Source organism: Piliocolobus tephrosceles, chromosome 15 (genome assembly GCF_002776525.5).
Source record: "Piliocolobus tephrosceles isolate RC106 chromosome 15, ASM277652v3, whole genome shotgun sequence".
In the NCBI taxonomy this organism is placed as follows: Eukaryota; Metazoa; Chordata; class Mammalia; order Primates; family Cercopithecidae; genus Piliocolobus; species Piliocolobus tephrosceles.
In genome coordinates, this window is record NC_045448.1 from 63,289,968 (window position 1) to 63,310,699 (window position 20,732).

The window sequence follows — 20,732 nt, forward strand, 5'->3', positions numbered from 1 at the left end:
TCATATACCCCCTTGCCTATTTCATATGTATTTTCTCTTGAAAGTCTTCCATATATCTTGAAACATTATAAAGTAGCCTCTACATATGATAATTAAGCACCAGAATATTTACTTTCCTAACCAACTCCTTTCCTGCATCAAAAAAAGTTGGGGACAGGTATGTCTCAGTATGTCCCAGTTTTAGCCTTTTGAAAGGTGGTGGAGTTAGAAAATTAATGTTTTATTTCTTCTCTGAGTCACGTAAATTGTGTTGAGGCTACTTTTATCGTCGTATATAGCAGGGGAGAAGTCATCTCATTAAGCATAATTTAGTAACAGAAATTTGTGAAAATCTGCTAAATATTTTAGGACATGAAATTAAAGTAGAGCAAAATGATATGGCTTAGCATATGACATCGTTGTATAAACAGTGCTTTTGATTTTGTGAAACAATATATTAATTTATTTATTCAGAAAGTACTGCAGAGTTCAAAAGAACAAAACAATATGATGAATATTAATGTACTAGCCCATGAATGGAATACTAATTTTAAATGTTCTGTATTATATATATATTTATTAATGATTCTTAGCACATTATGTATATTTTGTAGTTTTGATATTACTGTTACTGATATTATAGCCTTATTTAATTATGCTTGTCAGATGTATACCATTCTTGATTTATTCAGGGAGAAATAGGAATGAGACAGTAACTGCTATTCTTTTTTTTTTTAGGATAGTCAGAACCACTCTATTGCCCTTTTAACCAGCTGTCCAAAGAGACAGTTATTAAGCCCCTCCTATCCATTTTTATCCTACTGGAATGGTAATGATAGTTAAGAGCAATATCTTTGGTGTCAGAAGAATCTTTATATGCATATAGTTCATTTAACTTTCACAGCAACTCTAAGGTATTATAATGATTCTCACTTTACTGATAAGGAAACTGAGACTAGAGAGGAATGTAACTTGTCCACATAGACTGTGATTTAGCCCTGTTCATTCCTCTACACTGTACTGCCTACTCTGTAATAAAAAGAGTTGTGAATATTGATCACAACAGTAGGATCTCTGACATACTTGAGGAAGACTTTTTTTTTTTTTTTTTGAGACGGAGTTTCGCTCTGTTGCCCAGGCTGGCGCTATCTTGGCTTGCTGCAAGCTCCGCCTCCCGGGTTCATGCCATTCTCCTGCCTCAGCCTCCCGAGTAGCTGGGACTACAGGTGCCTGCCACCACACCCAGCTAATTTTTTGTATTTTTTAGTAGAGACGGGGTTTCACTGTGTTAGCCAGGATGGTCTCGATCTCCTGACCTTGTGATCCACCCGCCTCAGCCTCCCAAGGTGCTGAGATTACAGGCATGAGCCACCGCGCCTGGCCAAGGAAGACTTTTAAGTAATTTCTTACTTTGTTTTAGTCTGTATTGGCAAAGCAAATGAATGGACATGGTTATACAACTTTTTAATAAAATGGTGATAGAGAATGAGGGACTAGAATAGAGCTGAGAAATAGCCTCCGCCTTGTGTTCTGGGAAAGAATATGCATTGACAGTGATTCTGAGTTGAAAGTGGCTGTTGAAATGTGTTGCTTGGAGGGTCAGGAGGTAAGTGAGGTTTTCAAGTACTGATGAGAATGTTCAGCATATCCTTATCACTGAATTTTTAGATTTGGAGGGTTAGTATGTAGAAAAAAACCCAAACACCCCTCCCTGTCCATCTGTATTACACGTTTCTACACAATTGTGCTATTGATGCAACCTTGTGACCATTTTCAATATTTAAAAGAGTATTTTCAGCAGATACTTTCATCTTCCTGACTCCTTCCATCCTCCCAGAATTCTTATAGATAAGCAGAAAAGTAAAACAACAAAATGGAGTAACTTTTCATTTGTTCATGGTAATTTTTGGATCTTGTTTTTGAACAACACTTAAAATATTCAAGTGAAAAACTTCACATTTTCTCTCTTTTTAAAACTTGTATTAAATCTCGTAATTCACTTAATCTTGAAATTTGCAGATAGGAAAGGACTGCTCTGCACCCTTTTTGTCCTCAGTGAGTAGCATACACAGAGGTATGCTCATAGAGGAGGTGCATTTTAAGATAGTTATCAATATGTTTAATTTTTCTGTCATTTAACCAAAAATTAATTTCTTTAGCCTCCTTTTGATATTTGAGTTAAACTGACAATAGCTATTTCTAGTAAATTTTTTTTTTTAAAGGCTTTTAGGATTTTGAGAAGGACAATGGCTCTTCAAGCTATTTTAAATTTTTCTTTTTAGTGCAGTGCTAAGAAAGGAGACAGTAGAGGGAGAGTAGGATGTAAAAAAATGCTTAATTGAATTACGCTAGAAGCCATTCTCATTACAAATGTTTTTGTCTGGTCAGTAATATAGTTAATTATGTAGAGATATCATTTTTAAGTGCCTTGGAAATGAACATCATTGCTGCTTATTTTACATCTTTTTACTCACTTGGCCCTATCAGATGTGCTTCTTGGTCTCATTAAAATTATTCTTTGGTAAAAATTATTTTAGGAATAATACATTATCTATGCTTTAAAAAATATTTCATTGCTTTAAGAGTTAATGTATGTCATATGTAGATGGTGCTGTTAAATATCTATTGATTTATAAGATATATAATATATATGTATTATATATTATATAATCTATATTATATATATTAATTTATAAGATTAATTCATTACTTCATTAATCCAGTATTTTTGAGAACCTTGCTGTGTGCCAGGTACTTTTCTAGATCCTGGGAGCACAGTGCCTACACTGAACCAAGAAAGTGGGTAAAAGTCAGACAGACCTGAAACAGCAACATAGCTTAAACACTAGCTGCACTGTGGGAAGCTGCATCTCTTAGTTTTCGTTTTTCTGCTCCGTTAAATGGGAATGAAAAGGGTACCTACCTCATAGGTTGCTATAATGAGTAAAACACTTAGCACAAGAACTGAGACATGGTGAGTGCTCAGTAAATATATTATTATTTTGATACTAACTGTGCTGGAGCTGTGCTGCATTCCTCAAAATACAAAATGAGATGGGAGGGAGAGGCAGGGAGAATGGTATGATGTCTCCCCTGCATTGCATCACACTGTATTACTTGGTCTCTGTGCCCTAAGTGCATCATGGAAAAGCTCTTTCAACCTTTATTTACAATTCTTTTTCTCCATAAACCTAGTTTATAGGCAGAGCCAGCTGAGGAAACAGATATTAAGTATTGTTTTCCACTTCCCTTTTCCTTCTACCGTTTCCCTGTTCACCACCATCAAAGAAACTTCTTTTGGCAGATTTTTATCCTACCTATGAATTTACTCATAAAAATAGTTGCTTCAATACAGCTCAAACTCAACCAGCTGCCATGCTATTATACTAGAAAATGAGTAAACAGACATGACAAAGTAACTAAGGAGTTTGGAATTTATCTCATAAGTTGTAAGGGTTGTTAAAGAAATCTGAGTTGGTACTGATATGGTCAGAACTGTGGTTTAGGAAAATTAATCTGTGTACAAGATTGAATGGAGATCAAAGAGACTGAGAGAGTGCTCCAGTCACGTTCATCTTGAAATAGCCTAGGTATGAACTCAACTATGGTAATAGAAATAGAAGATCATTAATAGACCAAAGTGGAATCAATCATAAATGTTTCTCTATGAGACGCATGGGACCTGAGAGACCCAGTGGGGAAATATCAGAGCCCATCTCCCATCCGTGTGTGCTCAATCTTAGAGTACAGTGTTGAGCCAAAAGCATGCTTTATTGAGATATTCTCTTATTTTCTTGATACCTCCATTCCTACCTCACCTCTGATACATGAAGTGAACTTGAGTAAGTTAAATGGGTGTGTAATGTGACCGCACTACTTTTCTCTCTGTTTCTTATACTTTGTTGCCTTTTGCCTTTACTGACTCTGAAATCTGTGGAAATCCTTTGTAATCCCATCCAGCCCAGATGTTTTCTCTCTCATGAAGTTTCTCTTGTTCATTCTTGTAAGAAGTAGTGTGTCATTTCTAATCTCTGGTAAAATCATTTATTTCATTCATCATACATTTATTTGAATTTAGAACTATTGTGTTTGTCTTTGAAGGCTAGGACAACTGTCTTTGAATCCATGTAACATTTCTACAATCCCTTATATACTAAGTCCCCAATAAATGTTTCTCAAATAAATGCTTGCAAAAGTGTGCTTCAGTTGAAGAACAACAACAACAAAAAGTTGCATTTGGTTGTAGGATCCATTACCCTTTCTCAGGTTTCTAAGGCATTTCTGAGGTTAATGAGGGAGAGGTAAGAGGAAGGGTATCAGTAGCCCTGCTGATTTGCCATTTTGTCTAGATTATCAAGTCTCTTTTAGTGTTTTGAAATTCCAGCTGTTTATTTAACCTCTGCACTGAAGAAAACTTTGCCTCTAATGGTAACTTTTAAGATATATACAGGCATAAAAATGAAGGCAGGGCTTTATATTAGCATTTAATATCTTAATAAACTGCTTCTTAATAGTCCATTTACTGGTTTATGTGTCTCTGATTAGGTAGGTGCAGTGATGAAAGATAATGATATACATCAACAAAAATAGAGGATTTCTTAATATTAAATAATTATTATAATTTAAATAAATTATGGAAATATTGTAAGAGTAGGGTATGGCCAGGCACTGTGGGTCATTCCTGCAATCCCAACACTTTGGGAGGCTGAGGTGGGAGGATCGGGAGGCTAAGGTAGGTGGATCGCTTGAGCCAAGGAGTTTAAGATAAGCCTGGCAACATGGTGAAACCCCATCTCTACAAAAAATACAAAAAATGGACCAGGTACAGTGGCTCACACCTGTAATTCCAACACTGTGGAGGTTGAGGCAGGAGTTCAAGACCAGCCTGGGCAACATGGCAAAACCCTGTCTCTTTTGAAAATACAAAATATTAGCTGGGCACAGTGGTGTGTGCCTGTAGTCCCAGCTACTCAGGAGGCTGAGGTGGGAGGATTGCTTGAGCCCAGAAGGTGGAGGTTGCAGTGAGCCAAGATCACACCCCTGCAATCCAGCCTGGATAGCAGAAGAAGACTCTGTCAAAAAAAAAAAAAAAAAAAAAAGTCAAGACTAAGAAAATCACTCAAAACCATGCATTTACATGGAAATTAAACATCATGCTCTGGAATGACTTTGGGGTAAATAATGAAATTAAGGCAGATATCACGAAGTTACTTGAAACTAATGAGAACAATGATACAACAGACCAGAATCACTGGGACACAGCTAAGGCGATGTTAAGAGGGAAATTTGAAGCGCTAAATACCCATATCAAAGAGTTAGAAAAATCTCAAATTAACAACTTAACATCACAACTGAAAGAATTAGAGAAGCAAGGACAAATCAACTTCAAAGCTGGCAGAAGACAAGCATAACCAAAATCAGAGCCGAACTGAAGGAAATAGAAAATGAAAACCCATTCAAAAGATCAACAAATTCAGGAGTTGGTGTTTTGAAAAAATAAAGATCGATAGGCTGCTAGCTAGACTAATAAGAAAAGAGAGAAAAGCCAAATGAACACAATTAGAAATGATGAAGAGGCTGTTACCACTGATCTCAGAGAAATGAAAATCACCATCAGAAACTATTATGAACACCTCTTTGCACACAAACTAGAAAACTTAGAAGAGACAGATAAATTCCTGTACACATATACCCTTCCAAGAGTGAACCAGGAAGAAATTGATTCCCTGAACAGACCAATAACAAACTTCAAAATTGAATCAGTAATAAATAGCTTACCAACCAAAGAAAGCCTAGGACCAGATGAATTCACGCTGAATTCTACCAGATATACAAAGAATAGCTGGTAGTATTCCTACCAAAACTATTCTAAAAAATTGAGGAGGAGAAACTCCTTCCCAACTCATTCTATGAGGTCAGCATCTTCCTAATAACAAAACCTGGCAGAGACACAGCAAAACCTGGCAGAGATACAACAAAAGAAAACTTCAGGCCAATATCCTTGATTAACATCGATGCAAAAATCCTCAATAAAATACTGGCAAACTGATTTCAGCAGCACATCAAAAAGCTAATCTACCATGATCAAGTCGATCAAGTTGGCTTAGTCCTCGGGATGCAAAGTTGATTCAACATATGCAAGTCAATAAATGTGATTCATTACATAAATAGAGCTAAAGATGAAAATCACATGATTATCTCCATAGATGCAGAAAAGGCTTTTGATAAAATTCAACATCCCTTTGTGTTAAATACTCTCAAAACTAGGTATTGAAGGAACATATATCAAAATGATAGCCATCGATGACAAACCCACAGCCAACATCATACTGAATGGGCAAGAGCTGGAAGCATTCCCTTTGAAAACCAGCACAAGACAAGGATGCCCTTTCTACCACTCCTGTTTAACATAGTATTGGAAGTCCTGGCCAGAGCAATCAGGCAAGAGAAAGAAATAAAGGGCATCCAAATAGTAAGAGAAGAAGTCAGTTTATCCCTCGTTGTAGATGACATGATCCTAATCTAAAAAACCCCATAGTCTCAGCCCAAAAGCTCCTGAAGCTGATAAATAACTTCAGTGAAGTTTTAGGATACAAAATCAATGTATAAAAATCACTAACATTCCTATACACCAATGAAAGCTAAGATGAGAGCCAAATGAGGAACACAATCCCATTTACAATTGCTACAAAAATAATAAAATACCTTGGAATACAGCTAACCAGGGAGGTGAAAGATCTCTATAATGAAAACTAAAAAACACTGCTCAAAGAAATCAGAGATGATACAAACAAATGGAGAAGCATTCCAGTGCTTATGGATAGGAAAAACAAATATTAAAATGCCATACTGCCCAAAGCAATTTACAGATTCAGTGCTATTCCTATCAAACTACCAATGGCATTCTTCACAGAACTAGAAAAACCTTTTTTAGAATTCATATGAAACCAAAAAGCCTGATTAACCAAGGCAATCCTAAGCCAAAAGAATAAAGCTGGAAACATTATGCTACCTGACTCCAAACTATACTGAAGGCTATAATAACCAAAACATCATGGTACTGGTAAAAATCAGGCATGTAGACTAATGGAACAGAATAGAGAGCCCAGAAACAAGGCCACACACCTGCAACTATCTGATCTTTGACAAAGCTGACAAAAACAAGCAATGAGGAAAAGACTGCCTATTCAATAAATGGTGCTGGAATAACTGGCTAGCCATATGCAGAAGACTGAAGCTGGACGCCTTTCTTACACCATGTACAAAAATCAACTCAAGATGAATTGAAGACTTCAATGTAAAGCTCAAAACTATAGAAACCCTGAAGGACAACATAGGCAATACGTTCCTGAACATAGGAGCTGGCAAAGATTTCATGACAAAGACACCAAAAGCAATTACAACAAAAGCAAAAGTTGAAGATGAGATCTAATTAAACAAGAGCTTCTGCACAGCAAAAGAAACTATCAACAGAGTAAACAGGCAGCCTACAGAATGGGAGAAAATATTTGCAAACTATGCATCTGACAAAGGTCTAATATCCAGTATCTATATGGAAGTTAAATGTACAAGAAAAAAAAACAACCCCATTAAAAAGTGGGCAAATGACATGAACAGACACATTTCAAAAGACATACATGTAGCCAACAAGCATATGAAAAAAAAGTTCAGCATCAGTGATCATTAGAGAAATGCAAATCAAAATCACAAGATAGCATCTCACACCAGTCAGAGTGGCTGTTATTAAAAAGTCAAAAAATAACATGCTGGCGAGGTTTTGGAGAAAGGGAGCACACTTATACTCTGTTGGTAGGAATACAAATTAGTTCAGCCTTTGTGAAAAGCAGTATGGCAATTCCTCAAATAGCTAATGGCAGAAGGACCATTTGACCCAGCAATCCCATTACTGGGTATATACCCAGAGGACTATAAATCAGTCTGCCATAAAGAAACATGCACGCATAAATTTATTGCAGCACTATTCACAGTAGCAAAGACATGGAATAAACCTAAATGCCTATCAGTGACAGACTGAATAAAGAAAATATTGTATATGTATACCATGGAATACTATGCAGCCATAAAAAGGAATGAGGTCATACTTTTTGCTGGAACATGAATGGAGCTGGAGGCTATTATCCTTAACAAACTAATGCAGGGACAGGAAACCAAATACTGCATATTCTCATTTATAAGTGGGAGCTAAGTGATGAAAACTCATGAACACAAGGGAACAACAGACACTGTGGCCTATTGGAAGTTGAAGGGTGAAGGGTGGGAGGAGGGATAGAAGCAGGAAAAATAACTGTTAGGTACTAGGATTCATACCTGGGTGAGAAAATAATCTGTACAGCAAACTCCTGTGCCTTGAGATTACCTATGTAACAAACCTGCACATATACCCCAAACCTAAAATATAAGTTAGAAAAATTATAATAAAAATAATGCAAAAGAAAAGAGTAGACTATTCTGCCTCTCCATTTTTAAAAGGTAGTAAAAGCTAAAAACAAGGCTATATGTATTTTCTTAATTGAATTTATTGGACTAAAGACATGTATTTCAATTCAGTTTCATATTTTGCTTTTGTTACAGGATCCTCATGCGGAAGAATTTGAAGACAAAGAGTGGACATTCGTCATAGAAAATGTAAGCTAATGGCAAATTCCTTCGCCTTTCACATTTTCAACTTTATATATACATTATTAAGGTACATTGGCATTTTGGTGGGAGGAAAAATGTTACCTTAAGAAAATAGTGATTTGTAACTTTTAGAACTTTTTTAATGAAATGATAACCAGTAACAAAATTATTTGTAAGAAATGCTTTTATTAACACTGTAAGTCTTTAATACCAAATTGTGTGTGTGTGTGTGTGTGTGTGTGTGTGTGTGTGTGTGTGTATGTATGTATTCTGTTTGGGGTTTAAGAGCAAGCCCATGTCTTATTCATCTTTTTATCTGTCAGCATCTAGCATAGTGCTTATCATATAGCAGATACTTATCTAAACATGTGTTGGATTAAACCATGAATGACCTTCGAAATCTTTAAAACCAAAGTATGTGGGCTGGGTGTGGTGGCTCACGCCTGTAATCCCCAGCACTTTGGGAGGCTGAGGTGGGCAGATCACCTGAGATCAGGAGTTTGTGACCAGCCTGGCCAAAGTGGTGAAACCCTGTCTCTAATAAAAATACAGAAATTAGCTGGGCATAGTGGTGGGCACCTGTAGTCCTAGCTAGTCCTAGCTACTCGGGAGGCTGAGGCAAGAGAATCGCTTGAACCAGGGAGGCAGAGGTTGCAGTGAGCCGCAATTGTGCCATTGCACTCCAGCCTGGGTGACAAGGGTGAAACTCCATCTCAGAAAAAGAAAAATAAATAAATAAATAAATAAATAAATAAATAAATAAAGTATGTGTTTTAACTCTTTATTTGGGTTGAGAGATCCTAGATTGGTACCTTAATAATCATCTTAATTTACGTATTGTGGAATCCCAAGTGACTAGAAGGCATATAGTAGGTATTCAATGAGTGTTTATTTACTGGGAATTAAAGAAGACAGGCCATCCAAATACAGTGATGATTAATAACATAGGTTTGGAATTCTTGGAAAATCTGTCAGATAAAGGAGTGGACATAGGATGAAATGGAAAATATGTTAACATTCCTTCTCTCCAAACATTAATTAATTTATTAGATTCACAAAAATCTATTGAAAATAATATAAATGACAGGAGTCAGATAGACCTGATTTCAAGTCCTGTCTCTTCTACTTACAAGCTCTGTGATCATTGGGAAATTTCTTAAATTCTCACTCATAAAATTGTAGGGTTGCTTAAAGATTAAATAATTTTAAGTGAATATTAGCTTTTACCATTGCCATCATTATCATGACTATTCATCATCATAATTGTTAAAGTTCTAAAACATATCTGTAACAGGCTTATCACATGCTTTGTGTCATGTTCTTCCTTCTGATGCCTGACTTGGTTATGTATCTCAGTGATAAAAGGAATTGTTTGTTTATTCCCCAGCAGTAACTGGGTCGTGTTTAGACCTAAAGAGCTGAGAAGTTTGGTAGTGAGATCGGTTCCATTATAGATTTACTTTCATATTATAAAGTTATGAGACTTCAGAGGGATTGTGAAATTGCTATCTTCTTAATGCATGGGAAAGAGCACAGATGCACATGTTATGACCAAAGCATTTGAAATACATTAACTCAAGAGAATATACTAATTTATATACTCTAAATTAGGGCAACTATCATAAATTATGAACTATACCAAAAGGATACATTTATGTAATTAACCTAAAACAAAACAAACAAAACAAAGGAAGTGCTGTATCTCACCTGGAAGACAGACGAGAATAGGGTAGTTCTCCCTCTTTAGTTTTCAGGAGGACGTTAATTTCTTTCTGCCAGTATCAACTTCTGTATAGTGAGATTTGAGAATAATTTTTTCTCTCTCTCTAGGTGTATTAATCTTTTTAACTGCTCTGGAAAATCTAGGCCAGTTTTCTGAGATGTGTACAGGACCCCTGCTAGCATAAGTAGATTTAACAAGGGAAAAGTTTTATTTCATTTATGTCTCTATCTACCACAATTTTTTTTTTTAAAAAAAACCATACTACCTTTGGGGTAGTAGCTTCTCAATAAATATTTGTTGAAGAAGTGAGTGAATGAATGGTATAGTTAAACTCTGTGAACTGTTATAAATCCTGTAAGAATTATTCTTTTTAAGAGAAGAATACCTGTAATCCCAGCACTTTGGGAGGCCAAGGCAGGGAGATTGCATGAGGTTAGGAGTTTGAGCCCAGTCTGGCCAACATGGTGAAACCCCGTCTTTACTAAAAATACGAAACAATTAGTTGGGCTTGGTGGCGTGCGCCTGTAATCACAGCTACTTGGGAGGCTGAGGCAGGGGAGTTGCTTGAACCAGGGAGATGAAAGTTGCAGTGAGCCGGGATCGTGCCACTGTACTCTAGTCTGGGTGATAGAGCAAGACTGCATCTCAAAAAAAAAAAAAAAAAAAGAAGAATGTGAGTAACATCCATCAACTATACTGAAGAATATTTGAAAAGTAGACCCTAGAGGCAGTAAAACAGCTTGTGAAGGATCCATATGCTGTTACAGTAGAAGCTCTTCTGATCAACTTTATTGGGCTTAAATAAGCCAATCTCATGAGATTTTTCTGTATTACCATCTATGGGATTAAATAAATATTCTTAGGCTGGGCATGGTCTCTCTCACCTGTAATCCCAGCACTTTGGGAGGCCAAGGCAGGTAGATCACTTGAGGTCAGGAGTTGGAGACCATCCTGGCCAACAAGGTGAAACCACATCTTTACTAAAAATACAAAAATTAGCCAAGTGTGGTGGCGCATGACTGTAATCTCAGCTACTCAGGAGGCTGAGGCCGGAGAGTCACTTAAACCTGGGAGGCAGAGGTTGCAGTGAGCCAAGATTGTGCCACTGCACTCCAGCCTGAGCAACAGAGCAAAACTGTCTCAAAAAAAAAAAAAAAAAAAAAGTTCTTAGACATTTTCTTTAAACCAAAATTTGATATAGCACATTGCATTTTTCAAGTGTTAGCAGTTTGCTTTACTTGACATAATCTAATGAGAGATTTTTAACCTTTTAAATAGATGATTCAGTATTCGTTCATTCAGCAGTTAAGTATTTAGTGAGCATGTATTATGTGCTAGGTAGTTTTCTAGGCATTGGAAATAGTGGTGTGTAAAACAGATGATTCAAGACCATTGTGGGCAACACAAAGGAGACTCAGTCTATAAAAAATAAAAAAAATTAGCTGGGCATGGTGGCATATGCTTGTGGTCCTGACTATTCAGGAGACTGAAGTGGGAGGATTGCTTGAGCTCAGGAGGTCAAGGATGTAGTGAGCTGTGATTGTGACACTGCACTCCAGCCTATATGACTAAGTGAAACCTTATCTCAAATGAAACAAAACAAATCAGATAAGTCAACAAATCTCTTTGCCATGTAGTTTACACTCGTGTGTGTGTGAGAGGATAAAAATTAATATATGATTTCATATGTTAGATAAAATAAATACATAATGTATGCTAAACGTATAGTAGGTTACATAAATGCTATGGAGAAAAAAGGAAGAGGGATAAGGATCCCCCGTCTTTATGATTACACAGTTATAATGAGCCACCTTATTATTTCTAAGGTCTCCAAAAGAGAATTGGGGTATGCTTGTCAAATTTATTTAAAACATATTTTAATAAGAGAGCTGATGAAATGAATATTGTAAGATATGGGAAAGTTTCAAAATAACCTTGGCATTCTATATAAACCTCTCCTAGGTTATAGCTCCCCTCAGTGGTGAATGATGAAATTGACTTTTGCAGATCATCATGTACACGTTAAAATGTTATACTTTCCCTTACATTTAATGTACTTTCACATTTCATACAAAAGAATTAGTGAATTTCAAAGAGCTAAAGTTCTTCTCTTTGTCTTGTAAAATCTGGGTTTTGTTAGAAATTCTGTTGGTACATTGTCCTGACACTAAAAACATATGCTCTTTGCATGGAATTTTAATATCTTTCTTTTCTTTGTACATTGTGTTACAACCCCACAGTTAATAAAGAAATGTGGAGACTTTAACCATAATGTTCAATAGTAGCATTAGTAACAAAGAGTGAAGTTATATTTAATATGAAATATCCCAATAAAACAGAAGTTCTCCAAATATATATCACTGTAACAAATTTATTGGGCCCTTACTATGTACCAGGTACTATGTATAATAGAATGCTTTATACACATTTTCTCATTTGCTCAGTATAATAACTCTGGTATGAGTCAAATAAACCCTATTTTACAGGTAAAGAAAGTGAGGTTTAGAGAGTTAAGTAAGTTGCCCCCAGTTATATAGCTAACAGGTTGGGATTTTATCCAGTCTTGTCTTTCTCCAGGGCCTTTGCCCTTAACCCCTACTGTAATAACTGGCTATCTTAATAAGAAAGATGAAAAGAGATCATTTGAAATCGTAGAATCATAGAGAAGTTTTTAATCAGTGTTCTGTAGTGGTAAGCCTGTGAAGAATATATGTATTAGATTAGTGAAGGTAGTCTTTAATTCTTACTTATATACAGTCTAGAAGTTATTTGAAGGGTTATTTGACTATTGTTAGACATTATAAAATGGAATTCTAGAATTTATCAGTCACTAGAATTCTTAATATTTTTCCTCAAGGCAACCTTACTGCTTCTTTGTGCAAATTGAGATAATGCTATTTTCGTTTTATGGGTTCTCTTGTTTCTGATTTCTCTGTTTTGTACGAGCTTTCTTCTTTGGACCAGAAACTTTACAGTTGAAATTTTAGAGGTGGTTCTGCCACTTACTGGCTATGCAACCTTAGATAAATCTTTTAATATTTCACAGCTTCCATGTAGTCATGTATAAATGGTGGTATTAATATCTACTTCACACGTTATTGAAGATTGGAAATAATGTATGTAAAGCATCTAGCTTGATAAGGAGTAGCTATTTTTATAATGTTCCTTTCTAGAGGATATAGAAAAATATAAAGGAAAGAAAACTAGATTTCTAAATTTTATTCTCGCAGGATTTTAGTTTTCCACTCCTTTATACCACTTACACGTCTCAATGATTTCTAGACCTTACTATTATCTCAAAGCAACGACAAAGCAACTTGTAACATCTCACTTGGACTAAGCTTAAAATATTTTTTTTAAATCTCTTGATTTAGGATATCTTTCCCTTATAAATTTAATCTAGGATTAAGAACAAGTATTTCTTTTGGATTATTTGCAATCCATTTCCTTATTATTAGTGTAGATAATCAAGAATGGATACTATAAAACACTGTGTTTCATTTTTATCTACTGTAATAGAATAACATCTGTTCATCCAGACAATTGACATTATAGGGTTTTTTAAAAAATATGAAGCCACAACAGTTATATTTAGAAAACAAACTTTTTTCTCTTCCTGGTGTTTTAGATAACCCAATTAAATCCAGAACCATTACATTTGTAAGTGATGTCCATAGGTTTTAGTTTCTTGTTTTTACATTTGAGACAAGGTCTCGCTCTGTCACCCAGGCTAGAGTGCAGTGTTATGATCATGGCTCACTGCAACCTTGAACTCCTGGGCTCAAGCAATCGTCCTGCCTCAGCCTCCCCAGTAGCTGAGACTACAGATGCACACCATCACACCTGGCTAATTTTCTATTTTGTAGAGACAGGGTCTCCCTTTGTTTACCAAGCTGTTTTGAACCGTTGAACTCAAGCAGTACTCCCATCTCTGCCTCCCAGAGTGTTGAGATTACAGGCATGAACTACCACACCCAGCTGGTTTTGGTTTTTAAAATCTAAAAAATTTTATTTTTCTGATCCCATTGTTTTAATACATTAAACGCATATTGATGAAAGGCACCAATCAGATTGAATCCATTCATTAATTTATTCAACCATTCTGCAATATTTTAATATGAATTTTCTATATGCCTAGGCATTTGGTGGTTATTGAAGATACAAAGTCAGTTAAGACATGCAGAATTTTGATTCTGAGATTCATGGTTTTTTCTCCCACATTTTTTTTCTGTGAAATTGGAATCATCTTACATCTAGGATGTCCCACAGTTACAACTGGCAGTGTTTTTTTCTTTTTTTGCTTTCTTATTGCTGTATAAAATAATGATATATCATCTTTAAACCAATGAAAACTTATATTTGATGATGTAAGATAACCTGTCCTCAAGAAGCTTATGAAGTAGTGAAGTGTCAGAGAGGTAAAGAAAGAACTGCAAGGAAAAAAAAGTTCATAGGGTACTACAGGACAGTAATGGAGGGCAGAGTCAGGGAATAATTCCTGGAGGCAGTGGCTACAGAGTTTAGTCTTGAAGAAAAAAGGAAGTTAGGCAAAAAAAAGGCATTCTAAGCAGAGGAAAGAAATATCAGGACTGAAAGAAAGACAAAGGCAAGAGAAACAATGGTGAGTTTAGAGCAAAAGTAATTGGAAGAGGAAAAACAAAACCAAGAGAAAACATGAGCTCCCCCGTTAAAGATTAATAGACATCTGCTTTTTGTTTTGTAACTGTTAAACCAGTGAATGTAATAATAGGCATAAGATTAACTTGGTTCTTCGTCCTCCATGGAGGAGATCAGTGGGATATCAAAATGTATTTTCTTGGTGCTACCTATTCACTATCTAGTCTTTCTCACTATTTCCAACTGTGACCTGTGAGATGGGAAGTTCGGCTCCTCCAGTCCCTTTTTTATTGCTGTTTGTTTGATGTTACCTCCAGAAGACTTTTAAATGAATGGTGATGGGCTAAATTAATTATGTTAATTCCAAGGCAGATGGCTGGGCCTGGTAGCACACGCCTGTAATCTTTAACACTTTGGGAGCCCGAGGTGGAAGTATTGCTTGAGCTCAGGAGTTCAAGACCAGCATGGGGAATATAATACAGTGAGACCTTTTCTCTACATAAAGTAAAAAAAAAAAAATGTCTGGGCTGTGGTGATGTGTGCTTGTAGTCCCAACTACTCAGGAGGCTGAGGCAGGAGGATTGGTTGAGCCTGGGAGGTTGAGACTGTAATGTGCTCTTATTACACCACTGTACTCCAGCCTGGGCGACAGAGTGAGACCCTGACTTAAAAAAAAAAAAAATCCAAGGCAGTAGTGTAAATGCTCTTCTGCTTTGTTTCTTTTGTTGGATTATGTTGAACAGGATTACTTGCCCAACCAAACTCACCTGACAAGATTATACTAAGAATAGAGATGATATAATAGCTCAAATAATACAGTGTAAACAATATAAAATCACAACGTTTCTGATCTTATTAAATTTGTTTGAATCCTTCTCCAAAATCACGTCAATCTCTTGATCTCCCAAAATAACAATTCTGATAAATCTACTTTTTCTTTCAGAGAAAAAAAGCATATAAATGCTGCTTCTCTCCTTTAGTTGTTTTTCTTTCTGTATCACCTCAATCAAGGCATCTCATTTCAGTGTCTGGGGAAAGACTGGATATCTTTTTCAGGAACTGTAGCTTGCACTTTCTCCTGTAGCTCCAAACTGGGATTATCTTTTCAGCCCCAAGCCTTTCAAGAATACATTTCCAAAGGTCTAAAGAGTGTCTAGTACATATGAGAATACCATCTCACAAACTTTAGCAGTACCCCTCCTCCACTGTGGAGTCAACTTATAATCTAAGCTTGTCAACTTATAATCAATCAGAGATGGCTCAGCCTTTTCAGGGTATGGCAGCATTTCCCTTAGTATAGTCCTGTTTATAGCATTCCATTTAATGTACCACCCCCTCTGGAAATGTGGCCCAGTTAACTTACTTGAACCTAATCAAACTTCCACGAGGCAGCATACTCCACTTTTTGTTCTTCTATTAATCCAATAATTAAGAATGGTTTAGTCAGTAATGCCCATTTATCTGTATTTGTTAGTATTATATACTATTTATATATACATTAAACTTTTATTTTTCCTGTAGTTCATTCAACTTTGTGTGTAGGGAAACCAGTCCTTTTCTCACCCTATTCACTGCAGTTTCGTCAAGGAAGAACGTGAATTATCTCATTCTTGCTAAATGGCAAGAAAATTCATGTGCTTATAGCTACGTGCTGAGAGAGTATTGTTCTACACAGCACTAACCAGAATACATTTAAATGATGAATCAAAGATCACTGTATTGTTAGATCTCTTTTAGGCCATTCTTTTGGTATAAACTTCTCAACCATGTTCTTTTCTTACAGTCCCAGAGTCTTAGACCCTTTTGGATTTCTAAATATTTTGGAAATTTGAAAGCAATGTATAGAGGACTTCTGCTCATCTTGTCTTTCATACAAATGTAGCAATTTGGATAAATCTAATCAAGAGCCAGTGTTTTATTTTTAGTTTCAACTTAACTTTTTTGGTTATTTTTCAAACATGCACAAAAATAGGAGAAATAATATACTAAACCTCTAAGTACATGTCTCCCAGCTCAATAATCTTCAGTATTTTTTTCAAACTTATTTCATCAATTCTTCTACTTTTCTGTTGTTTGCTTTACCAGATTTAAAGTAAATTTCAGATATTATATCATTTCTTCTGTAAATAATAAAGTCCACTTGAACATCATCAGCTTAAGAACGTGGTTAAGAGTTACTGGCATGTCAGAAAAGGTGATCTACCAGCAAATGATTTTTTTTTTAACTTAACTGCCTTTTAGATGATCTCTCTGACCTCTTAGGCTGCAGGTTCAATATTATCTTGATTCTTGAAAAGTGATATTATTCAAAGAAAAAAAATGGCTATCTAAGAAGCAACAAAGCTTTTCTTATAACCTCCTCAGAATTAAACTCCTGATTTAAGAGTAGGAACCTGATAGTTCAGACAGATTTTTTTAGTCTTTTAATTATCCTGTTAGCTTTCTGTTGTATATGATTATGGGAATGGTGACTGGCTGTCTGTGTAAATTAGGCAGGGTATAATAGATATGACTAGGAGTTAAATGAAAAATTTTTAGCTAACTAAGTCTTATTTTGGTTACATTTCAGAGAAATTTCATATATATATATTTTTTTCCTCCTTAATTTCCTTTAATGTTCAGTATTTAATGTGCTGTTCTAATTCAGAAATCTTTCAGATTGTGCTTCTAGAGGAAAATCCCATCTCCTTTATTCTCAAATGATCCTTTAACTTTAAAGAAAATAATGGAGAAACTTTTGTTACACTTAAAAAAAGAGGTATGCCTAAGAATGATCATGCATGCTTTGAGCCTGTCAGCTGTACTGTATTTATCTTTGTGTAATGCAAGAAACTCTATGTTAAAATAGTAAATAAAAATTACATGCCAGATAATTTATTTCACATAGCAGTTTAATTTGTGAAATGTCCTAGCTAACACATTTTAAGGGAAAGTTCCATCTTTTTTAGCAACAGAGCACTGTTTTCATACTATTACAGTTTTCTTGTTTTCTGGTTCTGTTCTTCTGAGTTTTGTCCCTGTTCAGTATTTGGAGATTCATCTTTATTTGACGTTGATAATACATTACAGATCAAGTACTGCAATAGTATGAAAATTCACAGGATTACTTATTACTCATAATTGCATATTTATCCAACTAGTATTTAATAAATAGATACCCTGTGACAGATACTTGCTACATACTGAGAGTGTAATGGTGGAAAAGGTGTGGTCTCTGACTTCCAGTATCCTACAGTCTGGAGTTGGGAAACAGGCAACCACTATGAAGATTAAGTTTAGGATGTTTTATATTCCCATATAAAGTGTACTTAATGCAGTCTTGGTGAGTTAGGGTAGGCTTTCTATTGAAAGTGATAAATAAATTGAAACCTAAAAAATAAAGTTTTTACAGTCCTTTTTCTGTAGCTTCAGAATCCAGAATCTCTGCCTAAGATGTTTATAATTTTTTATTTTTTTGGAAATTTGATTCAAATTCATTTGGTGGCAAAACCTGACCTTACCCGAGATGAAGCTATTCATGGTATTTATTCCACTTAGTGTAAATGTTTATTTGTTTTGCTGCAAAAATAATATGTTTGATTATTTAGTCAGACTGCCTCAGACTTCACTGGGAGTGTTCTGTAGTATATGGTAAAGGCATTGTATTTCCTTCCTAAAATCCAAATGAGAGATTTCCGATAGGAGATTAAGTACTTTTGATAGTTGTCTGCATTGGATTTGTAGGGTGTTTCAGGTGGCTGGAGCAGCTTGAGCAGAGGTCTGGAGGCAAGAGAGGCTTCTTTGTGGAACAGCATGTCATTCACTAGATTACTTTCTTTTATATTTCCCTTTTTTTTTTTTTTTTGAGACGGAGTCTGGCTCTGTCGCCCAGGCTGGAGTGCAGTGGCACCATCTCAGCTCACTGCAAGCTCTGCCTCCTGAGTTCATGCCATTCTCCTGCCTCAGCCTCCTGAGTAGCTGGGACTACAGGCGCCTGCCACCATGCCTGGCTAATTTTTGTATTTTAGTAGAGATGGGGTTTCACCGTGTTAACCAGGATGGTCTCAATCTCCTGACCTCGTGATCCGCCCGCCTCAGCCTCCCAAAGTGCTAGGATTACAGGCGCGAGTCGCTGTGCCCAGCCTGTATTTCACTTTTTAAGAAGTGGTTGATTTTTCTAGGGCTGTAATAACTTAACCATGTGTTCAGTTACTTTTCTTTCTAAAATTACTTAGGCCAGTGTGATGTTAACTTTAAGATCTGGCTTCACCTGCCTCTTAAAGTTAAACTATATCAACTGATTAATAACTTCATAAATCATAAATGATACTTGATATGTTTTGTTAAAGAATACAAACCTTTTTCAAATAAAATGGGACATTTCATCTTTATGAAACATTTCTAAAGTGTACGTTATTATAATTTGTTTGACTCAGCGAGATTAAGTAACTCGCCCAAGAACACACAGAAAGCAGCTTAGCCTGGCCTCAAACCCATGTCTTCAAACTCTGAAACTCATGCATTTTACCATTTATTTACTCACTCAATCATCAAACATTTATTGTCCTAAGCACTAGATTTAGAGCCTAGTACTGTATTAACTACTTTGGGGGTTATATATAAGAGAACATTTCCACTCAGATACTAATTTTGGTTTGAGGGATACAAATGTAAGACAAGAGTAAGGTGATATGTACTATGGTAAATGTATAATGATAGCTGAAAAGTACAATAGAAATTAGCAGTTAATATGTACTGAAATTATCAACAATGTTTTAAGTGTAGCTTTTCACACATGGCTATGTGTATTCCTAGAGATATCTGACAATTTCTATCTTTCTGTATTGTAAGATTTTTTCTCTGATATGTGGTTGTATTGGTTTGTTCTCACACTGCTAATAAAGACATACCAGTGACTGGGTAATTTATAATATAAAGAAAAGAGGTTTAATTGACTCACAATTCCACATGACTGGGGAGGCCTCAGTAAACTTACAGTCATGGTGGAAGGCACCTCTTTACAGGGTGGCAGGAGACAGAATAAGTGCCAAGCAAAGGGGATAAGCCCCTTATAAAACCATCAGATCTCCTGAGAACTCTTAAGAACAGTATGGGGGAAACTGCCACCATAATTCAGTTATCTCCACCTGGTCCTAACCTTGACATGTGGAGATTATTACAACTCAAGATAAGATTTGGGTGGGGACACAGCCAAACCATATCATTCAGTCCCTGGCCCCTCCCATATCTCATGTCTTCATGTTTCAAAACACAATCATGCCTTCCCAACAGTCCCCCAAAGTCTTAACTCATTCCAACATTAACCGAAAGTCTAAGTCCAAAGTTTTATCTGAGACAAGGCAAGTCCCTTCCACCTATGAGCCTGTAAAATCAAAAGCAAGTTAGTTACTTCTTAGATACAGTGGGGTATGGACGTTGGGTAAATACACCCATTCCTAATGGGAGAAATTAACCAAAACAAAGGGGATACAGGCCCTGTGCAAGTCCAAAATCCAATAGGGCAGTCATTAAACCTTAAAGTTCCAAAATGATCTCCTTTGATGCCATATCTCACAATTAGGTCACGCTGATGCAAGAGGTGACACTCACGGCCTTGGGCAATGCCATCCATGTGGCTTTGCAGGGTACAGACCCCCTCCTGGCTGCTTTCACGGGCTGTCGTTTATTTTCTGTGACTTTTCCAGGTGCACAGTGCAAGTTCTCAGTGGATCTACCATTCTGGAGTCTGGAAGATGGTGGACTTCTTCTCACAGCTCCAATAGGCAGTGCCCCA

General features: G+C 36.1%; 1 protein-coding gene across 8 annotated transcripts in view; it reads left to right on the forward strand.

Annotated features, from left to right (window-relative positions):
* Window positions 1-20,732, forward strand: part of EHBP1 (EH domain binding protein 1) — a 336,323-nt gene that overhangs the window by 54,345 nt on the left and 261,246 nt on the right. For all 8 annotated transcript variants that reach the window (XM_026447739.1, XM_026447738.1, XM_026447742.1 and 5 more), the window contains one exon: window positions 8,572-8,625. In XM_026447739.1, the coding sequence (XP_026303524.1) occupies window positions 8,572-8,625 (54 nt within the window). The remainder of the gene's footprint in view (window positions 1-8,571; window positions 8,626-20,732) is intronic.